The following is a 20865-nucleotide window of genomic DNA, read 5'->3' as shown; positions in this document are numbered from 1 at the left end:
AGCTCACTGCAACCTCTGCCTCCTGGGTTCAAGCGATTCTCCTGCCTCAGCCTCTGGAATAGCTGGCACTACAGGTGCCTGCCACCACATCTGGCTAATTTTTATGAGATAGGGTTTCACCATGTTGGGTAGGCTGGTCTCGAACACCTGACCTCAAGTGATCTGCCCACCTTGGCCTCCCAAAGTGCTGGGATTACAGGTGTGAGCCACAGCACCGGCCTATAAATGTTTTTAGAAACTGTCACCATAAATGAGAATATTACTTTAGGACCCATCTTGTAAATGAGATAACATTTTATTAACCCAACAAATATTTGTTAAGTTCTGTGTAGTAGTAGGCCTTGGTGGTGTATAAAAATAAATATGGAACCCCAGCCTGGGCGACAGAGTGAGATTCTGTCTTAAAAACAAAACAAAGCTGGGTGCAGTGGCTGACACCTGTAATCCCAGCATTTGGTAAGCCAAGGTGGACAGATCACTTGAGCTCAGGAGTTTGAGACCAGCCTAGGCAACATGGTGAAACCCCATCTCTACAAAAAATACGAAAATTAGACGAGCATGGTGGCATGAGCCTGTAGTCCCAGCCACTCAGGAGGCTGGGGTGGGAGAATGGCTTGAGGCCAGGACATCGAGACTGCAGTGAGCCGAGATAGCACCACTGCACTCCAGCCTAGGTGACAGCGAGACCCTGTCTCAAAACAAACAAACAAAACAAAAAAACCCCATGATACTGCCTTCTTGAAGCCACCATTCTAGAGGAGTCAAAACAAAAACAGACAGATGAAATAATTTTAAATCGTGGCACTTTTATGAAGAAAACAAACGAGAAAGAAAAATCAGGAAAGATTTAATTTAATAAGAGTGATCGGGGAAAGCCTCTGTGAGAAGATAATTTTTAATTGAGCTGGTGGTCATGAACCTGATTTGGAAAGAATACAGAAAAGAGCATTCCAGCAGCATTTGAAGTCAAACAAGAGTTTGGCACATCAGTGGGACTGAAAGAAGCTGTGTCTGTAGTGAAGGAAGGACAAGAATGGCCAGAGAGCTAGGCGGGAGCCAGGACATGCAAGGTCAGGTAGGTAGTTTGGATTAGATCCAAAAGATAATAGAAAACCACTGACATGTTTTAAGATGAGGGATGGCATTGAAGCAATTTACAGACTGTCCATGACTACTATGGCTTGACTTAAAATTTTTTGACTTTACCATGGTGTGAAAGTGACATGTTAGTACCCATGCAACCATTCTGTTTTTCACTTTCAGTATGGTATTCAATAAATTACATGAAATATTCAACACTTTATTATAAGTTAGGCTTCATGTTAGATGATTTTGCCCAACTGTAGGCGAACGTAAGTGTTCTGAACACATTAAAGTTAGGCTAGGCTAAACTATTTCAATCCCAATAATTTGAATACTACATCTTCTGTGCATATACTTATATGTACAAACATGTATATACTTATATATACAAATATGTACAAATATATACAGAAATAGAGTCATAGTATTCTATTAGTTGATTTGCCCTAGTAGTTGTCATAGTATTTATTGGGTGCTTATTATTCTAAGTGCTTTACATGTAATTTCTCTTTTAGCTTCCCAAAAACCCGTTTTAGAGATGAGAAAACAGGAGCAGAGGAGGAGCTTTCACAGTCATAAAGTTAGGTGACACAGGTGAGGTTTGAACTCGAGCACTGTGACCCTATAGCCTGTACTCTACTCTTTTTTTTTTTTTGAGACAGTCTTGCTCCATCACCCAGGCTGGAGTGCAATGGTGTGATCTTGGCTCACTGCAACCTCCACCTCTCGGGTTCAAGCGATTCTCCCTGCCTCAGCCTCCCGAGTAGCCGGAATTACAGGCACCTGCCACCATGCCCGGCTAATTTTTGTATTTTTTTCTTTTTTTATTATACTTTTAAGTTCTAGAGTACATGTGCACAACATGCAGGTTTGTTACATATGTATACATGTGCCATGTTGGTGTGCTGCAACTCTTAACTCGTCATTTACATTAGGTATATCTCCTAATGCTATCCCTGCCCCCTCTCCCCACTCCACGACAGGCCCCGGTGTGTGATGTTCCCCTTGGGTTTTGCCACGTTGGCCAGGCTGGTCTTGAACTCCTGACCTCAGTTGATCTGCCCGCCTCACCCTCCCAAAGTGCTGGGATTACAGGCCTGAGCCACCACGCCTGGCCTATGGCCTGTACTCTTAACCATACCCTAGGATCTGCCTCAATGTTTTTCATGGCTGCAGAGTATGGAATTAGGTCTGTTTTATAGCTTTGTTCACATTTTAGATATAATTTGGAACGATTGGGAATGTGGTATAGGGAGTTAGAACAGTTACCCCTTTCCTGGAACCTAGGTAATTTTTTCATTTCTTAAGTAGGTCAAACAGGTATATAGTGAAAAGCTACCTTCCCCTCTGCCCAGGTTCACTGCCTTCTAAAGTTAACTACCGCTGTTTGTGTACCATTGTTTGTGTAGTTTCTTCTTGCATATACAAGCCAAGGTGAATATAGTTACTCTTTTTTTACACAAAAGATAACATACTATGCACACTGATCTGTGTCTTGCCTTTTTCACTTAACTGTATATCTCAGGGATCTTTCCATAGCAATAACTGGCATCCCTCCTCCTCCTTCACCACAGCTGCATAGGATTCATTGTATGGATCATAATTTATTTAAGCAGTATCCTGTTGATAAACATTTGGGTTTATCAATATTTTGCTGTCACTTTTTCTCTAAATCATCTTAATGACTTAGATGATTAATGACAATCTTAATTGAAATCAAATGTAGGGACAATAAAATATACAGATTTTGACTGTAGAGTTCAGTGATTTTTGACAAATGTCTCATCTGTATAATCACCATCACAATCAATATACGGTCATGGGTCACTTCACAATGAGGGTACATTCTGAGAACTGCATCATTAGGTGATTATATCCCTTTATGAACATCATAGAGTATATTTACACAAACCTAGGTGGTGTAGCATACTACACACCTAAGCTGTATGGTATAGTCTCATGTTGCTAGGCTGCAAACCTGTACAAACCTGTAGGCAGTTGTGACACAGTAACAAGTATTTGTGCATCTAAACATAGAAAATGTGCAATAAAAATATGTTATTATAATCTTATGGGACCACCATCATATATATGGTCCATTGTTGACCATATTGTGTGGCACATGACTGTATAGAACATTTCTACCAGTGTTGTCCCCAAACACACTGATTTTATTTCTAACACTATAGTAAGTACTCTTCTGTCTAGCTTCTTTTGCTCAGTATATCTGTGAGATTCATCTATTTTTTCTGTATTATCAGTGATTTGTAACTTCTGATTTCATTGTGTGAACATGCCAAAATTTGTTTATCCATTCACCTGTTGATTGACATTTTCGTTGTCTCCAGTTTGGGGCTATTATGAATAAAACTGCTAGGAACTGTCATGTACAAATCTTTGTGTGGCCGTATGATTTTATTCCTCCTGGGCAAATACCTAGTAGTAGAATTGCTAGAAGTGAGATTACTAGGTTATGTGTCTGTTTAACTTTTTAAGCAACTGCCAGAGCATTTCCCAAAGTGTTTATATCATTTTATACTCCCACCACAATGTAGGTTTTCCAGTTTCTTCACATCTTCATTGACACATGGTATTTGTCAGTTATTTTACTTTTAGCCATTCTAATGGGTGTGTGGTGGGCCAGGCACTGTGGCTCATGCCTGTAATCCCAGCCCTTTGGGAGGCCGAGGTAGACAGATCACGAGGTCAGGAGATTGAGACCAGCCTGGCTAACATAGTGAAACCCCATCTCTTCTAAAAATACAAAGTTAGCCACGTGTGGTGGCGCATGCCTGTAGTCCCAGCTACTTGGGAGGCTGAGGCAGGAGAATCGCTTGAACCTGGGAGGTGGAGGTTGCAGTGAGCCGAGATCGCGCCACTGCACTCCAGCCTGGGCGACAGAGCAAGACTTCGTCTCAAAAAAAAAAAGCCATTGTAATGGGTGTGTAATGGTATATAATTGTGGTTTTAACTTGCATTTTCCTGATGACTAATGATGTTGTATCTTTCCATGGGCTTATTGGCCATTTATTTATGCCTTTTTATGAAGTATCTGTTTGGTCTTGCCCTTTTTAAAATTGGGTTGTTTGTTGTTTTGACTTGAAAGCATTTTTTTTAGTGGCTAGGTGTTAGCTTTGGGGTCCAAGTGTCTGGTTGAGCTTGCTACTTTACCACTTAATAGTTGTGGAACTTTGTAAAGGGCTCTGTAAAGGCCCTTTTCCCTCTGCAAAATGGAGATAATAGCACATACTTCACAGGGTAGTTGTGGTTGTAACAAGTAATTTAAATAATGCATATATAGATTTACTATGGCATATTACCTGGCTTAAAGAGCTCAGTAAGTGTTAGTGATTATTTTGTTTTTAATACAAAATTGCATTTAATACAAAATTGCATTGTTTCCTGCAGCATCTTTTGAGTACCAAGTGGCAAGTGCTTTGAAGGATTGAGAGATAAATTAGATGACTTGGATTTGCAGGGAAGATCTGTGCCCAAGCAATTGTTGTGTGAGGTATAGAGTGGCCTTGCCTTAAGACTGCTGAGAATGCAGGCTCTATTTGGTACAATCCTAGGGTATTTCTTGAAAGCTTTGGAGTTTGACTAATAATTCCTACTGGATTTCTCCAAGGCTGGTCAAAAGAAAGTTGATTGTTGCCTGGCCAGTGGAATTAACATTATAATTAAATTAATTAATTCATTTATTTTTGAGATGGAGTCTCACTGTGTCTCCCAGGCTGGAGTGCACTGGCACGGTCTCTTTACAACCTCTGCCTCCTGGGTTCAAGCAATTCTCCTGCCTCGGCCTCCCAAGTAGCTGGGATTGCAGGTACCCGCCACCACGCCTGGCTAATTTTTTGTGTTTTTAACAGAGACAAGGTTTCACCATGTTGGTCAGGCTGGTCTCAAACTCCTGACCTCAGGTGATCTTCCCAGCTCAGCCTCCCAAATGCTGGGATTACAGGAGTGAGCCACTGTGCCCGGCCTCATATTATAATTTTATAGAAAGAATACTCTCTGCCAAGAGTGGTTCCAAGTGGTTAGTTCTGGGAAGGTGAGAAATAAGATGAGGCAGAATTTATTTATTTTTATTTATTTATTTATTTTTTGAGACGGAGTCTTGCTCTGTCGCCCAGGCTAGAGTGCAGTGGCGCGATCTGGGCTCACTGCAAGCTCCGCCTCCCGGGTGCACGCCATTCTCCTGCCTCAGCCTCCCGAGTAGCTGGAACCACAGGCGCCGCCACCTCGCCCGGCTAGTTTTTTGTATTTTAGTAGAGACGGGGTTTCACCGTGTTAGCTAGGATGGTCTCGATCTCCTGACCTTGTGATCTGCCCGCCTCGGCCTCCCATAGTGCTGGGATTATAGGCTTGAGCCACCACGCCTGGCCGAGGAGGCAGAATTTAACCTCTACCACTGCCCAGGTGAGGTGACCTGATCAAGGAATCTACTTTCATTTATGTATTCATTTTGCCCAGGGGCATGGCATGCACTTTAACAGTGTTAAAGTACAAAGCAAATCCTAGAACACACAAGTGTGTGTTCGCATTTGTGAGCTGTGTGTGTGCTCACTCCCTAGCTCCCATTATGTTCCAGGCACCAGACTGTGTTCTAAAACAGCCATGAATGGGACAGATGTGGTCTCTGTTCCCAATGGAGTTTATCTAGTCTGATGGAGAAGAAAGATGTTAAATAAATAATTGCAATTGTGATACATAAATACCATGAAGGAACCTATGGCGTTGTGAGAATCAGTGCAGTGGGACCCCATCTTGTGGGGATAAGGATGTCAAGTTATGTTTGGATCTGCAGACCTGCACTTCAGACCCTGCCAAGGTTACACCATTCCTGGCAGCCAGCTGGTTTGCCTCTCAGGTGACAGCCTTTTCTTATCAGGCTCATTCTAACCCAAATGCGAATACCTATAGACCTGCACCATTTCCTCCTGTTCACCCCCCAGGTCTGTTATCTTTCTCTGCCCTGCAGACTGTTTTTTAGGAAGTAGTTTTTGTCCTCTCCAAAATTTTTACCTCCATGTTTTATTTTGATGAGGTAACGTGTTTAGCTAGAGGAACCCCCTTTTCATCACCAGGCCTAATTTTGCACTTCCTCAATCTTAATATTTCTAGATTTAATTTTCCAAGTCAGGTGGTCTCTAGTATATCTCCATTGTTATATTTTTATTACATCACTATGGAATTTCCACCCACAGAGAATTTGTGTAATTTTTTTTCCAACAAGATTTTTATTCTGTAGCTGCCATTCTTCACATTCTCCTCTTTTCTGCCCGGCAGTCCCCTATTTCCATAGAATTAGTAATCTGGAAGTATTATTTTCCGTAAGGAATTTGTCCTCTTTCTCTGTTGAAACAGATTTTCTGTCTGTGTTCCAATAGTACTTAGTAAAGTAAATGAACTTAAGGAAAAGTCAATAGATTTCCCCTATTCCTATCACATATTCTTTGGACAGTTGAACTGGATAAAATTTTTCACAAGAGGACATTGCGAAATTTCCTTTGTAGCTGTAAAGTATTTCACTTGATTATTATTGCTTGACTTAGATAGAAATGAATAGATCACAATCATTGTTTTGTCTCTTTTGGCGGTTTATAATCTCGGCAGCAGTATAGTTTATTTGAAACATTTCATTTCTAATATTGTGTAACTGCGTACATAATATTAAGTAGACGGCCGGGCGCGGTGGCTCAAGCCTGTAATCCTAGCACTTTGGGAGGCCGAGACGGGCGGATCACAAGGTCAGGAGATCGAGACCACCCTGGCTAATACGGTGAAACCCCGTCTCTACTAAAGAATACAAAAAACTAGCCGGGCGACGAGGCGNAAAAAAAAAAAAAAAAAAAGTAGACACAGAGTCCATTAGTGTTAAAGTACAAGGCTATTCAGGTTGGAAGAATGGTTTTTGCAAGTTCACACGAAATTTAAATACAAAGCAAATCCTAGAAGAAAATGGGAAATACCTACTGTCTTGCTAGGTTTACTTAATAAAAGTAGGGAGGAATTTTGAGTGTCTAGTGGATTTGAATAGTATAGACGGTTAATCTAGACTACTGAGCATAACCTCCCATATACTTCTGTCTTGTTTTGTTACGATTCAGACAAAAGCACATTTTTAGTTTATATTAATTATAGATATGTAAACCTAACTTTACTCTTTTTTTGTTGTGGTGAAATATAGATAACAAAATTTGCCATTTTAACCATTTTTAATTGTATAATTCAGTGGCGTTAATTATGTTTACATTGTTATGCAGTCATCACCACCATCTATTTCCAAAATTTTTTCATTACCATCCCAAACAGAAACTCTAACCATTAAGCCATAACTCCGTATGCCTCTCCCCAAACTCAAGCTAATGCCTAATCTACTTTCTGTCTCTATTGAATTTGCCTTTTCTAGGTACCCCATATAAATGGAATCATATAATATTTGTCATTTTGTATTTGGCTTCTTTTACTTAGCATAATGTGTTTTGTTTTATTTTTATTTGTAAAATATATATAACATAAAATTTACCATTTTATTAATTGTTAAGTGTACAGTTCAGTGGCATTAAGTACATTCACATTGCTGTGCAATCATCACTACCACCTATCTCCAGAATTTTTCATTGCTCCAAACTGAAACTCTGTACCTATAAGTCCCTCTTTCCCCCTCTTCCCAGCCTTTCGTAATCACAGTTCTAGTTTTTGTTTCTATCAATTTGACTACTCTAGGATATAAATGGAATCAACACTATTTGTCCTGTTGTATCTGGCTTATTTTACTTAGCATAATGTCTTCAAGGTTCATTCGTGTTGTAGTATGTATCAGAATTTCATTCTTTTTTTTTTTTTTTTTGAGACGGAGTCTCCCTCTGTCACTCAGGCTGGAGTGCAGTGGCCGGATCTCGGCTCACTGCAAGCTCCGTCTCCCGGGTTCACGCCATTCTCCTGCCTCAGCCTCCCGAGTAGCTGGGACTACAGGCGCCCGCCATCTCGCCCGGCTAATTTTTCATATTTTTTAGTAGAAACGGGGTTTCACCGTGTTAGCCGGAATGGTCTCGACCTCCTGACCTCGTGATCCGCCTGTCTCGGCCTCCCAAAGTGCTGGGATTACAGGCTTGAGCCACCGCACCCGGCCCATTTCATTCATTTTTAAGGCTGAATAATATTTTATGTATATACCACATTTTGTGTATCTATTCATCTGTTTATAGGCATGGGTTGTCCACCATTTGGCTTTTGTGAACAATGCTGCAGTGAACATTGGTGTACAAGTATCTGTGTGAATCTGTTTTTAATTCATTTGGACATATCTAAGAGTGGAATTGTTGGGTCATATGGACATTCTATGTTTGGCTTTTTGAGGAACCTCCAAACTATTTCCCACAGCAGCTGCACTATTTTATATTCCCACCAGCAATATACAAAGAACCCATTTTTTGATTTTTTTTTTTAATTGTAGTCATCCTAGCAGGTGTAAAGTGGTGTCTCGTTATGGTTTGATTTTCATTTCTTTTTTTTGGTTTGGGGAATCCCTTTCTGACAGAATTCATTTCCTTAATGACTGCTGATATTGCACATCTTTTCATCTTCTTATTGGTCATTTGTATATTTTCTTTGGAAAATGTCTACTAGAGTTCTTTGCCTTTTTAAAAATTTGGATGTGAGAAGAAGTAGAGAGAGCGAGAGAGCTCTTTCTCTGCCCTTTTTTTCTTTCTTTTTTTTTTTTTGAGACGGAGTCTCGCTCTGTCGCCCAGGCTGGAGTGCAGTGGCACGATCTCGGCTCACTACAAGCTCCGCCTCCCGGGTTCCCGCCATTCTCCTGCTTCAGCCTCCCGAGTAGCTGGGACTACAGGCGCCCGCCACCGGGCCCGGCTAATTTTTTGTATTTTTAGTAGAGACAGGGTTTCACCTGTTAGCCAGGATGGTCTCGATCTCCTGCCCTCGTGATCTGCCCGCCTCAGCCTCCCAAAGTGCTGGGATTACAGGCGTGTGAGCCACCGCGCCCAACTCTCTGCCCACTTTTAAATTGGAGTGTCTTTGTTGTTAGGTTACAGTTCTTTATATATTCTGGATATTAATTCTTGATCAGATATATGATTCGTAAATATTTTCTCACATTCTGTAGATTGTCTTTTTACTCTTGATGTCCTTTGATGCTCAAAAGTTTTTATTTTGATGGAGTCAAATTTATCTGTTTTTTGTTGTTGTTGCCCATGCTTTTGGTATCATATCTAAGAATCCATTGCCAATCCCAAGGTCATGAACATTTACCCTTATGTTTTTTCTGAGAGTCTTACGATTTTAGCTTTTATATTTAGGTTGTTGATCCATTTTGAGTTAATTTTTGTAATGTGGTGGGGGGTAGGGGTTCAACTTCTTTCCTTTGCATGTGGAAATCCAGTTTCCCAGCATCATTTGTTGAAAAGACTGTTCTTTCCTCCACTGAATGGACTTGGCATCCTTGTGAAAAATCAACTGAGAGCTCGATCTCGGCTCACTGCAACCTCCGCCTCCTGGGTTCAAGCGATTCTTCTGCCTCAGCCTCCTGAAGAGCTGGGACTACAGGTGCCCGCCACTACACCTAGCTAATTTTGATATTTTTGGTAGAGATGGGGTTTGGTAGAGATGGGGTCACTATGTTGGCCAGGATGGTCTGGAACTCCTGACCTCATGATCCGCTTGCCTTGGCCTCCCAAAGTGCTGGGATTACAGTCGTGAGCCACTGGGCCCAGCCTATTTCTATTTTTAATTGTATTTTACTTAAAAGTTTATATTATGGTAAAAACAGCATGACATCTACCATCTTTTTGTTTTGTTTTGTTTTGTTTTGTTTTTGAGACGGAGTCTCGCTCTGTTGCCCGGGCTGGAGTGCTGTGGCCGGATTTCAGCTCACTGCAAGCTCTGCCTCCTGGGTTTATGCCATTCTGCCTCAGCCTCTCGAGTAACTGGGACTACAGGCGCCCGCCACCTCGCCCGGCTAGTTTTTTGTATTTTTTAGTAGAGACGGGGTTTCACTGTGTTAGCCAGGATGGTCTCGATCTCCTGACCTCGTGATCCGCCCGTCTCGGCCTCCCAAAGTGCTGGCATTACAGGCTTGAGCCACCGCGCCCGGCCTTGTTTTTGTTTTTTTGAGACAGTCTCTGTCACCCAGGCTGGAGTGCAGTGGCGTGATCTCTGCTCACTGTGACCTCCGCCTCCTGGGTTCAAGTGATTTTCCTGCCTCAGCCTCCTGAGTAGCTGGAATTACAGGTGCGGGCCACTACACCAAGCTGATTTTTGTATTTTCAGTAGAGATGAGGTTTCGCCATGTTGGCCAGGCTGGTCTCAAACTCCCAACCTCAGGTGATCTACCTGCCTCAGCCTCCCCAAGTGCTGGGATTACAGGTGTGAGCCGAAATCTACCATCTTAAACATTTGTTTGTTTTAAAGACAGGGTCTTGGTCTGTCACTCAGGCTCGAGTGCAGTGGTGTGATCATAGCTCATTGCAGCTCTGAACTCCTAGACTCAAGCAGTCTTTCTGCCTCAGCCTGCCAAGTAGCTGGGACTACAGGTGTGCACCACCACACCTGGCCAGTTTTTTTTCTTTTTTTTTAATATAGATGTGGGTCTTGCTGTGTTACCCAGGCTGGTCTTCAACCCCTGGCCTCTACTGATCCTCCTGCCTCAGCCTCCCAAAGTCCTGGGATTATAGGCCTGAGCCACTGCACCTGGCCTATCTTAAACATTTTTAAGTGTACAATTCAATTGTTTTAAATTTTGAATATTGAATATTGTTGTGAATCAGGGTTCTTCAGAACTTTTACATCTTGCAAAAATGAGACTATACTCATTAAACAAATTCCCTTTTTTTCCTTTCCCCAGCACCTGGCAGTCACATTCTACTTTGTGTTTCTATGAATTTGACTACTTTACATACTGCCTATATTTTTGAGATTTAGCCATAAGATGTCACTGTAGTAAGTGAGCACACTTGTATAACCACCATCTGGTTCTTCCTCATCCCCAGAGGTACCCACTGTATTACCATAACAGCATAGATTCATTTTGCCTGTGTTTGAACTTTTTATAAATGGAAATTTCACAGTGTATATTCTTTTGTGTCTAGTTTCTTCAGTTCAACATATTGCATTCTCATGTGTTGTGTATGTGGCAGTGGTTCATTCTTTTTCATTGCAGATTAGGATTCCATTATATTATTATATCTCAATTTATATATAGTCTGCTATAGACGTTTGGGCTGTTTCCAGTTTGGGACTGTAATGAATAATGCAGCTATGGCCTGTGTGTTTTGTGTGTGTGTGTAAATACATATCTCTGTTACACATTTCAGTATATATTTAGGGGATCTCATTTGATTTTTTATTTATTTTTTTAAAAGAGATAGCGTTTCACTTGTTGTCCAGGATGGTCATGAACTCCCAGGCTCAAGCGATCCTCCCACTTTGATCTCCCAAAGTGCTGGGATTACAGGCATGAGCCGCCGTGCCTGGCCTTCATTTGATTTCTTTTTTAATGGAAATTTTTATTGAGATAATTGTAAATTCATATGTAGTTGTAAGAAATGATAGAGATCCATTGTACTCTTCTCCCATTTGTAACATTTTGCAAGACTTTAGTACTATATCACAACCAGGATATTGACATTAATACAGTCCACAGATACTCTGATTTCCCAGTTTTACTTCTCTTTTTTTTTTTTTTTTTGAGGTGGAGTCTTGTTCTGTTATCCAGGCTGGGGTACAGTGGCACGATCTCGGCTCACTGCAACCTCCGCCTCCTGGGTTCAAGTGATTCTCCTGCCTCAGCCTCCTGAGTAGCTGGGACTACAGGCACATGCCACTATGTACAGCTAATTTTTTGTGTTTTAGTAGAGACAGGGTTTCACCATGTTGGCCAGGATGGTCTTGATCTCCTGACCTTGTGATCCGCCCGCCTCGGCCTCCCAAAGTGCTGGGATTACAGGCATGAGCCACCACGACCAGCCTTACTTCTCTTTGATTTGTTTCTTAAAGAGAAAGCGAGGTGGTTTAATTTGTAGTCAAGAGTCACTTCTTTCTTGATTACAGTGCTCATTATACAAATTTCATCTACCTGTTGATACAGAAATGGTACCCTGCCACTTCCCTGGACATTTATTCCAGACAGAAAATTCCTGTGCAACCCCACCTACATGTCTGCCAGCAGTTGATCTCTCTGCCTTCTTAAAAGTTATGTAAACTCTTATCTAGAATATTTGGGGTTTTAGTTCAACTGACTGGACATATACTGTATAGAAACTCATTTTTTTCAGTGAGTTTGATAATATTCTCAACTCTAGATCAAGAACTTCCCATTACTTAACCTGTCTTTGATGGTCCTGAAAGTTCTAGGAAATAGATCTAGCAGTATGTCAGGGTCACTAATTTTCCCTGGATAGTATTAATATATAAAGAAGGTTTGCTACGTCTCCTGGCCCTGGATAATCTGTCTGAAAAGAGTTTGTGTGAATGAAGTTTTCACATATTTGCTCTTCATGTCATCCTGTAGGCTCAAAATGAACAATACAGGGAGATTCATTTTGCTTATCTATAGTTTCGAAATTTTTGATAATGAAAATTATTACTTTTGTAAAGAAAGTTATAAAAATACTAACAATTAAATATAAAATGCAGGGTGTTGGCCGGGCGCGGTGGCCAAGCCTGTAATCCCAGCATCTTTGAGCGGGCCACCACACGACGGGGCGCAATCACGAGGCTCAGGAGACTTGAGACCCGACGACTCTGGGCAAAGCACGAGTAGGAAACCCCGTCTCTAACTAAAAAATGACAAAAAAAAAAAATAAACTAGCCGGGCGACCGGTGCGGGCGCCCTGTAGTCCCACGCGCTACTCAGGAGGCTGGGCAGGAGAATAGGCGTGAACCGCCGGGAAGGCCCCGGAAGGCTTGCCAGTGAGCTGAGATCCGGCCACTGGCAACTCCCAGACCTGGCGAGCAGAGGGCCAGACTCCGTCACCCGCCCTCAAAAAAAAAAAAAAAAAAAATTGCAGGGTGCTTGCGATCCTCCCAAGAAAATAGGAGCTTAGCTGTGATTAAAAGTCAGACTTTATATACATCAATAATTAGTTATAATGTAATAATGCTTTTTCCTTTCTTTTTTTTTTTTTTTTGTTTGAGAGAGAGTCTTGTTCTGTTGTCCGGGCCGGAGTGCAGTGGCGCAGACTCGGCTCACTGCAAGCTCCACCTCCTGGGTTCTTGCCATTCTTCTGCCTCAGCCTCCTGAATAGCTGGGACTACAGGTGCCCGCCACCACGCCCAGCTAATATTTTATATTTTTAGTAGCGACAGGGTTTCATTGTGTTAGCCAGATGGTCTCGATCTCCTGACCTCGTGATCCGCCCGCCTCGGCCTCCCAACATGCTGGGATTATAGGCATGAGCCACCGTGCCCGGCCCTTTTTTTTTTTGTTTACATGAAATCTTTCAGAAAATAATAATGCTTTTTCAAAGATTGAATTTTTGGTAAACGTTTATATTTTGGCTAGCTTAAGTTTTCCCCTTTCTCTGCCTTTCATTTCTAGAGTCACCAGAAGGAAAATGTAAAACATTTTTAAAATGGCTCTTTGCCTGTAAATCATCCAGCACACGCCCTTCATTTTTTCTAGTTTCAGGCATAAAGGGAAACCTGGCTCAGATAAGAATGATCCTTGCTGTATGCTGAGAGGCTCATATATCTTTCTTTTTAAATTATTATGTTTTATTTTTTAATATTTATGTATTGTATTTTTAATTTTTTTAGACACAGGGTCTCGCTCTGTTGCCCAGGCTGCAGTGCAGTGGCGCCACAGCCTTGAATTCCCTGGCTCCTGGGCGATCCTCCTAATTCAGCTTCCTGAGTAGCCAGGACTACAGGCCACCATGCCTGGATACTTTTTTAATTTTTAAATTTTTTTTTGTGGAGAACGGGGTCTTGCTTGGTTGCCCAGGTTGGTCTTGAATTCCTGGCCTCAAGCAATCATCCCGCCTTGGCCTCCCAAAGTGTTGGGATTACAGGTGTGAGCCACTGTGCCTAGCGATCCTTTTTTTTTTTTTTTTTTTTCTTTTTTTTAATTCTGAGAGGCTCTAGCTCAAACACAAGTTAGCAGGTTAAGGGCTACTCCAAGTTCTGGCAGAGTTAATCTTTACTGCTTTGTCTTCAAAAAATAGAGGCTTGTAACTATTTATTTATTTATTTGTTTATTTATTTATTTTGTGACAGAGCTTTACTCTGTTGCCCAGGCTAGAGTGCAGTGGCGCGATCGTGGCTCACTGCAACCTTCACCTCCTGGGTTCAAGTGGTTTTCCGGAATAGTTGAGATTACAGGCGAGTGCCAGCATGCCCAGCTAATTTTTGTACTTTTAGTAGAGACAGGGTTTCACCACGTTGGCTGGACTGGTCTCAGACTCCTGGCCTCAAGTGATCCGTCCTCTTCAGCCTCCCAAAGTGCTGGGATTACAGGCGTGAGCCATGGCACTTGGTCTTGTAACTCCTTTTTGGACTTCCTTCAAAGTGAAGGTCTTTGCCCATGAGCTCTTTGACATCATCTGGTGTCCACTGGTAATGCATCAGCTCCAAAACTTTCTACTTTGTCTTGGAAGCTTTGCTGGTGTCTGTGGGCATGGCCATGGCTGCTCTGGTTATCTGTTCCTGCCTCATTTCTTATTGGTCAATTGCCATTATCTTGGCCCAGAATCACAGTAAATTCTCTGAAGTCCAAATACGTTGAGGAAATACCAGGATACAGAGCTCATTCAGGGTGGATCTAATGTGAGTAGTTTGATAACTTGCTGCAGGATAGGACCAGAGGGTCGGCTGGGCGCACTGTCTCACACATGTAATCCCAGCACTTTAGGAGGCCGAGGCGGGTGGATCACCTGAGGTCAGGAGTTAGAGACCAGCCTGGCCAATGCTGTGAAACCCTGTCTCTACTAAAAACACAAAAATTAGCCGGGCATGATGGCAGGCACCTGTAATCCCAGCTACTTGGGAGGCTGAGGCAGGAGAATCGCTCGAACTTGGGAGGCGGAGGTTGCAGTGAGCCGAGATGGTGCCATTGCATTCCAGCCTGGGCGACAGAGCAAGACTCCGTCTCAAAACAAACAAACAAACAACAACAGAAAACAGAGGGTCAGTGGAAATAGGACCTTGGTTGCAACAGTGCCTGAGTATGTCATGTTGACCCATTCACAAGTAAGAATCATAGGGATGACATTTGTTATATTTCCTTTCATCATGCCTGAGAGCATAGTGGGAGGAAGTGGTGATATTTTTATCCTCTGGGTTGTCGATGTAATATTCTCATGTCAAGAAAAGACTTTTTGGGAATGTAATTTCCATTTTCACTGAAGGCTCTGCTTCAAATTAGGACTTAACTGTTCAGCAACTTGCTCCTGGGTGAGCTTCTTGTCGCTCTGTACCAGGGTGAACATGTAGTGGCAGATCATGTCTGAGAAGAAGGAGATGATAAATATGGGCAGGACCATCTAGTGGCTGATGCTGGAGTTGAACAGTAGCTCCTTCACTGAGAGCTGGTCTGGCTTCTCCTGGGGTGCTGGGGCTCTTTGAGTTCTCCTCGAGGCCTTCTCGTGCTCCCTCAGCCTGAGTATTATCTTGGCCTAAGACTGGCCAGGACCCTGCTACAGCCTTGGGCCTACTGCACTGATTTCAGCTCCTCCAGCTGGGCTGCCAGTGGCCCACGGCAGCCCTCTATCCATTTGATTTTCACTATGTCTGGAGACTATGGAGTTCTAAACAGAAACCAAGAGCTCCCTGACATCTTTTTGCTTATTCTAAGCCATCTCTATTAAGATCACATTTTAGAGTGAAAGTTATTAAACCAAAGAATTTTGTTTGATCGCTCTGACCCCCACTTGCTTCAGTGAAAAAAAAAGCAGGCTATAAAACATTATGTACTATATGAATTCACTTTGTGAGAACACAGAAAACTTCTATTTATCACTGCCTACCACACAAAATAGTAAGGGTTCCATAGAACATTGTAGACTAATGGCTGAAATGATTGAAAGAATACACAGGAAATGAAATTTTATGCACCAAATTGTTAACTGGACTTATTTCTGTTCCAGGACTCTAGTTGATTATTCTTTTTTCCAGATTTACCACAGTGAATATATAATTTTTACTTAATGTTTTAAAAGTGTTGTGATTTCTCTTGTTTATAAGTGGCGAGATATGGATGAAAGTGAAAGTACTTTCTAGAAAGAACTGTGTAGCAAGTCATAAATTCAGTCATTCCCTGAAATGTCGTAATCTACTACAGAACTTTGTTGTCATTCTACTTTGAAAGGCAACACAATAGTTGGGATGTGTCAAAACGAAATAATACCGTTCATAGTTTAGATATATAGAACAAATTGGGACATAATTCCAGAACTGATGACTTAGTTCCACAACAAAGAACACACCTGAGAGTTTCAGATATAATAACAAATGAATGGTGGCTATCTTACTCTTTTTTTTTTTTTTTTTTTTTTTTTTTTTTGAGACGGAAGTTCTGGCCTCTGGTTCGCCCACGCCTGGGAAGTGCCCAGGTGGGGCCGGGATCCCCCAAGCTTCACTGCAAGCTCCGCCTCCCCCGTTTTACCGGCCCCTTCTCCGCCTCAGCCCCTCCGGGGTAGCCTTGGGACCTACAGGGCCCGGCCCGCCAACCTCCCGCCCAGCTTTAGTTTTTTTGTAAAAATTTTTTTTAGTAGAGAAACGGGTTTTTTTCAACCATGTTTAGCCCAGGGGATGGGTCCCGATCCCTGGAAACCCTCGTGGGATCCGCCCCGTTCGCCCCTCTCAAAGTGCCGAAATTACAGGCTTGGAGCCCCGCCGCCGGGCCTACTTTACTCTTGCTTTAAAATAGCATTCTTAAATACTAGGATGTGAGACCCACTCATTGGGTGGAGACCTTTTAGGAGATAAAAATAGAAGTTATCCTTATCCTCAGGGAGCTCATTGGCTAGTGACTATGACTGGGAAGTAATATTTACAGTTTATTTATTTTTTATTTTATTTTATTTTATTTTATTTTGAGACGTAGTCTCGCTCTGTCGCCCAGGCTGGAGTGCAGTGCCTCTAGTGTGGGCAGCAAGAGCGAAACTCCATCTCAAAAAACAAACAAACAAAAAAACACACAATTTCAGAAGAGTATGTGGTGAAGTCTTCTACCCTATCTCCCAGCCACTAGGTTCTTTTACCATTTCCAGAGATATTTTATGCATGGGTATAAATATGCATATATGTATCTACATTTAAAAATCGTAGATGGTGTTATATTATGCTCTTCTGGAGTACAAAGTGTTCTATATGCTTATCTCATTTAATATGTACAATAGTTGTCAAGATAGGTACTCTTACTAACATTTCCATTTTACAAGTAAGGAACCAAAGACATCTCAATTTCTTAATAACTTATGCAGGGTCACATAGCTGATAGTTATAGAATCTGCTTCCTGAGGCACTACTTTATATAGTTAACTTATCTATTTCTTCACTTATTTTGAGTCAGAGTCTCGCTCTTTTGCCCAGGCTGGAGTGCAGTGCCATGATCTTGGCGCACTGCAACCTCCCCCTCCCAGGTTTAAGCAATTCTCCTGCCTCGGCCTCCTGAGTAGCTGGGACTACAGGCACCCGCCACCACCATGCCTGGCACTTTTTGTATTTTTAGTACAGACAGGGTTTCACCAAGTTGGCCAGGCTGGTCTCAAACTCCTGACCTCAAGTGATCTGCCCGTCTTGGCCTCCCTAAGTGCTGGGATTACAGGCATGAGCCACCACGCCTGGCCTAAGTTAACTTTTTAATTTGAAACAATTTCAAAGTTACAGAAAAGTTGCAAGAATAGAATGAAGAATTGCATATACCCTTTGCCTGGAGTCCTCAGTCAGGTTTCTGCAGTTATCTTAATAATACTGGCAAAAGGAACCAACCTAGGATTGCACATTGTTCCCAGTTGTCATGTCTCTCTAGCCTCCTTCAATCTGGAACAGTTTCTTCACTCTTTCTTTTACTTTCTCATGATGGTGGTATCTTTAGAGATCACAGGCCAGACCTGTCCAGAGAGATTTTCTAGAATATTCTAAATTTGTGGTTGTCCTAGGTGTCCTCACAGTAATCCCCATATTATGCATTTTTGACCACAGTATCACAGAAGTTATGCTATGTTCTTCCCATTGCATCTTACCGGGCAGCACACAGTGTCAATTTGTTCTATTATTTCTAATAAAGGGAGAAAGGAAGAAAGGGGTATGGAAAAGTAACTTGTTGGTTTGCTTTTTAGAGAACCCTCAGTTCAGTAAATATATTTTCCTTGTAGCACCCTGGAGGAGAAGAGGTTCTGCTGGAACAAGCTGGTGTAGATGCAAGTGAAAGCTTTGAAGATGTAGGACACTCCTCTGATGCCAGAGAAATGCTAAAGCAGTACTATATTGGTGATATCCATCCGGTAAGAACTATCAGCGCTAGCAACCCTTATGCAGAGAAAACTACTCAATAGCTGCAGAACAGGATGAAGAAATGAATTATTGGCTGGGCGTGATGGCTCACACCTGTCATCCCAGTATTTTGGGAGGCCAAGGCAGGCGGATCACTTGAGGTCAGGAGTTCGAGACCAGCCTGGCCAACATGGTGAAACCCTGCCTCTACTAAAAAATACAAAAATTAGCCGGGTGTGGTGGTGCACCCTTGTAATTCCATCTACTTGGGAGGCTGAGGCATGAGAATTGCTTGAACCTGGGAGGCAGAGGTTGAAGTGTGCCAAGATTGCACCACTGCACTCCAGCCTGGGTGACAGAGCGAGACTCCATCTCAAAAAAAAAAAAAAGAATTGTTAAGATGGAAATTCATTCAACCTAGCCATCAGGCTAAATTTTCTCCAAAATTGTCTAGTCTTACTGTGTTAGGATATAGCTTCTTTGCCAGGTAGCACATGTAGTATCTCTAAAAAGCTAAGGGAACTGATTGTGGATTATTTTTATGTGTTGATTTATTTTGTAACGCAGTCAATAATACCTCTACCTAAAATAGTGGTTTGCTTGTTTTTGCAGGCTCCTTGCTAAAGGTAGTAATTAGGGACTTTTAAAACTGTCTGTATATACCATGCTAACAACGGACCGTGATATGCTTAGAGTAGGGCTATCTTTCTATGATCCTCAAGTCTCCCAGGGAATTCACTATCACCAGAATATAGTCTTATATTCCAAAGTTAGAAACAAGCATATAATGAGAATTCATTTGGATATGTCTTAAAATATTATTTGTTTTCCTTTTTTTAACAGAGTGACCTTAAACCTGAAAATGGTAGCAAGGTAAGAAGTCATCGGTTTGTCTTCTGTGTTTATATTTCTGTTTACTCAAGTAGAACTGCTTTTTGAAACATTTTTTCTTAACAAGAGAAGTTACAAAGTATTTACTTTTCCCCAAGCAAAATACTATTTTCAGGAATTTGGACTTGTTGTCATCTCAGGAAAAAAAGAATAGCTGAGTCTTGAACAGCAGGAAACATTTTGCTAATGCTTCTATACACTTTTTTTTTTAAAAAAAAACTGAAACCTGGCTGGGCATGGTGGCTCACACCTGTAATCCCAGCACTTTGGGAGGCCGAGGTGGGCGGATCACAAGGTCAGGAGATCGAGACCACGGTGAAACCCTGTCTCTACTAAAAATACAAAAAATGAGCCGGGCACTGTGGCAGGTGCCTATAGTCCCAGCTACTCAGGAGGCTGAGGCAGGAGAATGGCATGAACCCGGGAGGCGGAGCTTACAGTGAGTCGAGATTGCAGCACTGTACTCCAGCCTGGGCGACAGAGTGAGACTCCGTCTCAAAAAAAAAAGCAAAAAAAAAAAAACCCTGAAGCTCCAAAGCTATGCCTTGTGTGGTTTTGAAAGACATTAGTTTATGGGTTCAGTTATAGAAAAATACCTTACTTTTATATTATGTAGAACAAGTGATAATAATTGTTTCTGTGTTGGAAAAAAATAATTTCAAAGTTGTTTTGTTTCTTATAGGTTATCTTCTTTATCTGTAATACAGAGGCCTTTCTGTACTTATTTTCTAAATTTAATTCTTTTATCCTGTAGGCTCAAATAGGCTCACACCCTTCCCGGTTACTTAGTAACACAGCAAAAACAAAAGACGAAGTATTTGAGTGTTTGAAAACTTTAATGTGTACTGCATTACCTACCAGGAAGAAAATATGGAACCATTTTCTGCCTCCCACATGCTAGGTGGTTCATTTCCCTTATTCCCTAACTATTCCCTAACACTTTTCCTTAGTTTCTGTCCTTCAGATAGCTGTTACACAGCACTCTTAAAGGGACAGCAGTTTAGGTGCCACCTAGAACATAGGAAAGTGATGCTGCCTCCCTCCCCTTTTTCTCCTCCTTGCTGCTTGCTTCCCATTCCTCATTGAGCTGGAATTACTGAATAGGTTTGACACAGCAATTAAAGTTGGCCTAGACACAAGAATTCTATTAACTCAAGAGATTGCTTGCTTAACAGTGTCTGCCATCTGTTGCCCTCCAATCCAGAGTGTTTGTGTAAATTAACTCTTCCATCTTGCTGGACTGCTACTCTGAACTATTGAATTGTTTCTGAAAGGGGAATGAAATGGTTCTTAAAACACTTTGTAACAACTGTTGGTTGTTTGTCTTCTCCTCCTAACACATGTATTATCCATTCTTGAATCCTTTAAAAAAAATATATTAAGGCCGGGCGTGGTGGCTCAAGCCTGTAATCCCAGCACTTTGGGAGGCCAAGACGGGCG

At 41.9% G+C, this 20865-nt stretch overlaps 1 protein-coding gene across 2 annotated transcripts in view; it reads left to right on the top strand.

Moving 5' to 3' along the window:
- The window catches only part of CYB5B (cytochrome b5 type B), a 45537-nt gene that overhangs the window by 6443 nt on the left and 18229 nt on the right, over positions 1–20865 (top strand). For both annotated transcript variants that reach the window (XM_017850804.1, XM_017850803.1), the window contains exons 2-3: positions 18417–18545; positions 19378–19407. In XM_017850804.1, the coding sequence (XP_017706293.1) occupies positions 18417–18545; positions 19378–19407 (159 nt within the window). The remainder of the gene's footprint in view (positions 1–18416; positions 18546–19377; positions 19408–20865) is intronic.

This window comes from Rhinopithecus bieti, unplaced genomic scaffold (genome assembly GCF_001698545.2).
Source record: "Rhinopithecus bieti isolate Rb0 unplaced genomic scaffold, ASM169854v2 scaffold_32081, whole genome shotgun sequence".
Classification (NCBI taxonomy): Eukaryota; Metazoa; Chordata; class Mammalia; order Primates; family Cercopithecidae; genus Rhinopithecus; species Rhinopithecus bieti.
This window is presented reverse-complemented; position numbering and strand designations above follow the sequence as displayed.